Raw genomic sequence first — 7,470 nt, forward strand, 5'->3', positions numbered from 1 at the left:
GAAAAAAATATTCAAAATAAAATATAATTTAAAAACCTCTATTTTCAGTATATACTTTGTGTATATATTATTAGTTGTCTGTTAGCTTTATTGCTAATTCTGTCTCACAGGATCACTGTTTGCATTTTCATCAAAACAAACATAATTACATATATTCTGAAGGCTTTTCTGTGGCTGTTGAAATTGGGTCCTGAACTGACTAATAGATGTTAGTGCCTGACCCAGGACTTCCAGTAATTGATTTGTGACTTCTCCGTGACTTCTCTTCCACCCACTCTGTTATCAGATGATTTGGAATGAACTTGGCAGTCATCCTTTTTGTGTTGAACCGGGACAATTATACTGCACTTTAATGTTGGATTGCAGTTATAGAAAATGTTGACTCCGTGAATATTTATTACAATTCTGGGGTATGTTCTGTCTCTGTGGCTTGGGTTTACATAATAATATATAGGAAGCTGCCATTACATGCAATGGCTGTAATGTAATTAATGTTGCTCTCTTTGCGAGTTGGAAAGTGGATATTGTTTGTTGATACAAGTTTCACTCAAATTAAATATATATATGTTATTTCACAAAAAATATATAAATGTGGAGAAAATGTCCTTAGGAATACACATCAAAATATGATATGGCATTCATAACATGAGCACCATGCCATAAATGAGCACTTTAGGCACTGTAAACACCTGTAGAAAAAGAAGTCAACACTATATCCACCAATCATCTGATTACAGTTTTTCTCGATTGCTTAAACACTATAACCAGGCTTTTAAACTAAAATTTCAAAACCGTAACGCTATTTTTCAAAAAGCTCACCCATTTCCCTGAACTATAAACACTATTCCCTGCTTTGACACATGAGTCAAATTTGGTGAACTGTTACTGCAAAACTCTACACACAAATCCCTACATTTTTCAGTGCTTACACCATGTAGTCATTTAGAAAGCACTAGCATTCAATAATGTTAACTTAAGTCAGCATAGCTTGAGCTCAATTAGCACACAATTAACCAGGTGGAAACACTAGGAGTCAAAATTTATCACACACCAATCAGAACCTTCGAATGTGTGACAGTTACAGTAATGAGTGCTTCTATTTTTGTAGGACACAGAGACGACCACCTGGTGGAGGCAGGTTAAGGCTTTTGTCGGAGGGGCAAGAGAGGGAACTTGTAAACATGGTAATTGCAAATAATGTAATCCGCCTGCAAGAGATTCAAAGGAGAGTGATTGAGGATGATCATCTTTTTCGAGGCATAAATGCCATCAGCCTCTCCACAATTGACCGCATCCTCCGAAAGAATCAATTCCGGATGAAACAGGCATACCGAGTCCCTTTCGAACGAAACTCTGACAGAGTGAAAAACCAACGTGTGGAATATGTTCAGGTATGAGTTTGGATATTGTATAAAGTATTGTGTACCATCACAGCATGGCAGTTTATGCTGCCATTTCAGCACTCTTGAACTGTGGTTCAGGGTACCGATTGACTCTACTGTGTTATGTGTTTTGCAGAGAATCTTTGAGATTGAAGGACGGCCTGTTCCCCATGAAATAATCTTTGTGGATGAGGCAGGTTTTAACCTGACCAAAAGAAGGAAAAGGGGGAGGAACATAATTGGCCATCGGGCTATTGTAAATGTCCCTGGTCAGCGTGGGGGGAATGTCACTATGTGCGCAGCCATCAGCCAACGAGGGGTACTCCACCGCCATGCCGTACTAGGACCCTATAACACTATGCTTCTCCTTGCTTTTCTTGATGGTTTAAGACAACATATGTTCCAGCTGGACTACAGGGAACCAGCACAGCCAGAGCAGCCTCACTACGTTGTTGTGTGGGATAACGTCAGCTTCCATCGCGCTGCTCTGGTTCGTGACTGGTTTACCAATAACCCAAGGTTTTCTAATATCTTTCTGCCTGCATACTCTCCCTTTCTAAACCCGATAGAGGAGTTATTTTCGGCATGGCGGTGGAAAGTGTATGACCGAGAACCTTATGTCCGTGTTCACCTCCTTCAGGCCATGGAAGAAGCCTGCCTAGACATATCAGTAGATGCATGCCAGGGGTGGATCAGGCATGCAAGAGGATTTTACCCCCGCTGCCTGGCTAGGGCCAATATAGCCTGTGATGTGGATGAGATTCTCTGGCCTGACCCAGACCAAAGACAAGATGCTGAGGTGGAATAATGTTTTTTGGTGTGTGTTGTACTGTATAGTACATGAATAAAAATGTGCCACTGTACATACATTGGTTGCGTCTTTTGTGTTTATCATGTGAAAAGGTTTTTGAAGGGGAGAACCATAAGCAACCTAATTGTTTTGGAACTATTGTTTTGAATTAATTGTACCAGTGTGCAAAACTCTGTTGTAGTGTGTGTGTTTTTGAGGGCTTGTGTTTGATGTCTGAGGGCAAAGTTTGGTTTTTCAGCAAGAGTGAATAGTTTTGAGTGTAGAGCTTCATTTTGACCTGGAAATAGGATGTTTGGGAAATTGAGTGAGATGTTATGGATTTGTGTTTACTGTTGTGAGAATATGAGGCATAGTTTCAAGAAATGTGTTTTAGCAATCGAGAAAAACTGTAATGGCATGCTTGTGTTTTTATTTAATGTGACCATGTAGATGATTATCTTAATAAACCTTTTTTCTCCTTTTCTATTTTAAAGCTATGTCAAATAGAATGTAGTTTATTTTCATGCAAACTGAAAACAGAGTATTTTAAGTTTTGCCACTAAATATATTATTTTATTATCAGCATAGACCAATGACTTTTGATAAATTGGTGTAACAAAAGGTAAACAAAACAAAATCAAGGAAGACTAACGTATGCCAGCTCCTCTAGTGTTCTGGTTGTTTTACTGAAATCTAATGAAATCTAAACCAATCGAATTGCCACTAAGTAATCTTTAAATTACAGCTTTTAGTTCTAAAGCTCTAATGTTATGAATACAATTTTTACAATTCTCCATATTAACTTTTACTTTTAATGGGGACAGAAATACATGATATTTTAAAATCTTTAGGGACAAAATATGTTCATTGTACCTTTATAGTTTTGAAGTTTTTAATATTTCATGTGGAAATGTAAAGAAACTTTAAAGAAACTGCATAAGGGGTTAGTGGAGCGTCATAAAGCAATAAACATTACCATGCAATTATTATTTTAGGATTATGTTATTTAAAATGATTACTGCATTTTGTAAAATGTCCTAACAAATTCACTGTGAGTTTTGAACACAGCATTCAAACAGTCTTATTGTCTTTATAAAACAGTTGCTATCTGGTGTCATGTCTTGAGACGACATGTCTATAAACCTGCCTTGAAACGACTTAGTAATTAGTGAGAGTACCATCTGCTTTTACTACAGTCAGTAATCAGGAACGATTTACTAAAGCGTTTTAGTTTTTAGGCAATTGCTGCTTGACAAATAATAAATCTGGAAGAGATGGCCTTGAAAATAAACTTTTTTCGTCCCAGTCCAGAGTTTTCTGTGGGCTCATAAGTAAAACCACATTTGACACGTGCCATTCACTGTCTCTGGAGAAAGACTATTTAAATCAGAATGAACATTTACAAGTGAACCCAAGCAGAAACCTTCTTAGCATGAACACTGACTATAAAAACTCCAGACAAGTATGTTTTTTTAATTTTTGTTAGATATTTAAAGAATGAAGGCATTGCTAAAATGTCTCTTTCAGTGATATTCTATAAACTGTATTAGATTGGCACATGATGTTTTCATAAGAGAGGAAAACTTTGCATATCTCTTCTTCTTCTGTTTTAAAATAAGATCGATAAGACGATTCTTTGGCCATAGAGGAAAATGTACAGTGTCCTAAAATAAAATTGGGGAACTAGATATTAGATTCCCTACTGAATTTGTAATTTTGCTCACTTGCAAAAAAATGAATCAAATTTTTTCTGGTAGTTTCATTTTAATGGAGGAAAACAGAATATCAACTAAAAATTTGAAAAAAAACACACATTACAAGAAATCCTTTACAAACACATACATTGAAAGTTCTAAACTGATTTTCATGTCACTGAGTGAAATAAGTATTTGATCCTCAAGCAAAACGTTATCTACCAGCTTGTGACGAAACCCTTGTTGGCAAGCAGAGCAGTAAGACATTTCTTGTAGTTTGGTTTGCACTCATCCCAGGAGGGATTTTGGTCAACTCCCCTTAGTAGAACCTCTCTAAATCCTTTAGGTTTCTTGGTTGCTGCTGAGGAACTTGAATTTTATCCCCTCCACAGATTTCCTATAGGTCTGGAAACTGACTTGGCCACTGCATGACCTTTATATGCTTCTTAAGCTATTCCTTTGTTACCTCAGCACTATGAGTCTATGCCATGCTGAATCTCACTCATCTGCAACCAATCCTAAGTGTTCTGGCTGAGGCAGTTCTCATCCAAGACCTTACAGTACATGGCCTCCATCCCTTGGCCCCTCACTGTGGGGGGTGACTTGAGTGGCTAATAAATGATTGCTAGCAAATATTTGGAAAATGTGGGAAAATCCTTAATAATACACAGTTACCATTTTATTTCTATTTTATTATGTTTCCATTTGACTCATCTAATTCATACTGTTATACATATTCACATTTATTGTGTGTAGTTGTGTGTCTCTGCTTCTTTAATGACTTAATAATGAATTATTTACAGTTTCAAACTAAACATCTCTGCCTAACTGTTGCTATTTGTGCTGGTCTGCAGTGGTTTGTAACACTGTGCGGTGACGTGCACAGTAATAAACAGCTGTGTCCTCATGCTGCAGATTCTGTCCTGTTAGTGTCATTGTTTGAGCAGAAGTGTCTCTGCTGATGCTGAACTTGTTCTTTAAAGCATCATTTTTGTCAATGCTCCTTTCACTCCAAATAGTGTTAATCCATTCAAGTGGGTTTCCTTCACGCTGTCTGACCCAACCTGTTCCATAGCTGCTATCACTCAAAGAATAACCAGAGACCTGACAGGTGATGGTCAAAGACTGTCCAGGATCCAGCAGCCAGCAGCAGTATCAGAGTGAACATGATTGATGTTGAAGCTGAAATGATGTGAGCTCACTGGTCCTCTCACTGAAACACAGAAGCACCACTCCCTAAGTAACTTTTTCATTTGCATATTTTTAAATAAATTAAATTTAAATAAAACGTTATTTGATCTTTTTGACCAGACTGCATAGTAAAGTGTTTTTTTTTTATTTGTTTTTGTGTGTCTCTGCTTCTTTAATGACTTAATAATGAATTATTTACAGTTTCAAACTAAACATCTCTGCCTGACTGTTGCTGAGTATTTGTGCAGGTCTATCAGTGTTCAGCCTCTGACTGATAGCAGGTGCAGCTTAATAAACCTGAAGTCCTGTTTTGTTTTAAATAATTTTACAAATTTGTCAAATCAAATTTGTATTTATTTCCATATAAACTGAATACAGTATGATACAGAGCATTTTAAATAATATTTTTACTGCCACTGAATTTATTTTATTTTTTCAATATAGCAAAAGAACTGAATTATCAGAAACTGTCTTAACAAAAAGTAAAATAAATATTTATTTCTGTACTAACACATTTACTGATTCTTCTGCTATGTGTTGAATTGCTCCAGTGAAGTAAGGATGTTTTCCAGAACAGCTAAAAACAGGCACAGAGTTTAGTTGATGGCTTATAATCCGTTTTGCTTCCTCCTCTGAAAACCACATTTATTTTCTTGACAAAAATGAAAAAAACAGAAAAACAATTTCTACTTTTGGACTTGAAGAATAGCAGCAATGCTAAAGCTACTAGTTGGTAGAATGGGCAGGACTGTCCATATTAAAGTACCCAGATAAAAGATTGAGACTTACACTGTTATTCAGTTTTCTTATTTTTAAGATGTTTGTATTTGTGAGAAAATGGAAATAAAGATTTAACATGAATAGCTAATAAATATTCCATAAAATGAACGTCAAGTTCATTGCGAAGTCTCAGAAGCATAGGAAAGTAAAGTTGATCACTGTGTCCTCCTAACTTTCAAGCTGAAATTTACACGATGAACCACAACTCTGCTGATCTTGCCATTTTTGAAAAGAAGATACTTGACACCTGCCCTCTAGTGGTCTGATGGGATCAGTAAATGTAATGTTTCGGTTCTAAAATATGCATATTTCTGTAATTGAAACTTTGACAGTAATATTAGCCAGCAAAATGTTTTACATGTAGTCACTGTGATATTGTCACATTAGTAACCCTCTACAGTCTTTTTTCAGGTGTCGGTTTGATTTAGGCAAGAGGATTTACTGACTGTGAATCTGTTCGATTCTCTAGACCTTTTATTCACAGGTTCAAACTCACAGTCTGACTGTCAGGACTTGTTAAATATAATAAAACTTTCATTTACAATAAATTGGTAATAAAAAGATCAGGCATAACATTGTAACCACTGACAAGTGAAGTGAATAAATATAATGGCACGTGTGCATGGGACATATTAGGGAGCAAGTAAACATTTTCCTGTCTACTTTGATGTTTTTGAAGCAGGAAAATGGATTTGAGGATGTGAGAAGTTTGATATGGTGATGGCAAGACAAATTCGCTCCCCCGGTCTGGCTTCAGGGTTGGACACCTGTAACACTGGTCCTGAGATTTCATTATATCCAGAGGTTTGATATTACAGCACCTGGTATTCCCACTCTGACTTGTTTCCAGTGAACTCTGCCAGTTCAACCCCCACTGTTTGTCAGGGCTGGTGTGGAATGAATGGACTCGTATGCAGAGCTCCTTTGAAGAAAACAGTGGATTTATTTATAGTCAGTATATAGTGAGTAAATGATGACTAGGCAGTCCTTAGCTTAAAGTAAGCTTTCACACAGTAAACACGTCCAAGCTGTTTCACACAATGATCCAGCATTGACTGAAGCCCGATCACACCGTTAAGTAGACAGCCCCAAAGATAGTTAGCCACAGCTGGTGTTGTGGGTTTTATTATGACATATATACATGTATACACTAGACATGTAATAATAGTTACTCTCATAAATTGTGTGTAATCATATATACTCACATATACTATGCATACTCACAATGAAGTGTTTATATAGTGGAGTCACTGTGTTAAGCATTTAACCTGCGTGTTCAAATCACAGGAACCATATTTTTAGGTTAAATTTATTTACCATTGTATTAAGGAATAATATTAACCACAGGCTGCTAAAATCCTCTTCAGCAGTGACATTGTCTTTGTTAAGTGACGCTTCAAGTTATTCATCTATACATATACCAAAGAGTCTCCATGCAACATCTATTTCAAACAGACATCACATATTTCAACTAAATGACACTGTGACTTAGACAGGTTGAAAAACAAAATGATGACAACAAAAGCATAGATTTTGTTTCAGAGTGGTTGACATCACAAGTGCACAGGTTTTCATATAGAAAACTCTCACAGACAAAGAATGACACAAGTACGAAATATCACATTTAAAGCTT

At 36.5% G+C, this 7,470-nt stretch overlaps 1 protein-coding gene across 1 annotated transcript; it reads left to right on the forward strand.

Annotated features, from left to right (window-relative positions):
- The first annotated feature begins 743 nt into the window (after nt 1–743).
- LOC308411870 (uncharacterized protein) lies at nt 744–2,577 on the forward strand. The gene is made up of 2 exons (XM_080905909.1): nt 744–1,391; nt 1,519–2,577. The coding sequence occupies exons 1-2, from the start codon at nt 1,068–1,070 to the stop codon at nt 2,188–2,190; spliced, it is 996 nt and encodes a 331-aa protein (XP_080762035.1). The 5' UTR covers nt 744–1,067; the 3' UTR covers nt 2,191–2,577.
- The last annotated feature ends 4,893 nt before the right edge of the window (nt 2,578–7,470 follow it).

Source organism: Rhamphochromis sp. 'chilingali', assembly GCF_963969265.1.
Source record: "Rhamphochromis sp. 'chilingali' genome assembly, chromosome: 15".
Taxonomy (NCBI): domain Eukaryota; kingdom Metazoa; phylum Chordata; class Actinopteri; order Cichliformes; family Cichlidae; genus Rhamphochromis; species Rhamphochromis sp. 'chilingali'.

Bases quoted from the DNA above. Each gene is read 5' to 3' on its own strand.
- LOC308411870 (XM_080905909.1), top strand. From the start codon at position 1,068: ATGTGTGACAGTTACAGTAATGAGTGCTTCTATTTTTGTAGGACACAG. The intron at 1,392-1,518 runs GTATGAGTTTGG...TGTGTTTTGCAG, and splicing joins AACGTGTGGAATATGTTCAG to AGAATCTTTGAGATTGAAGG.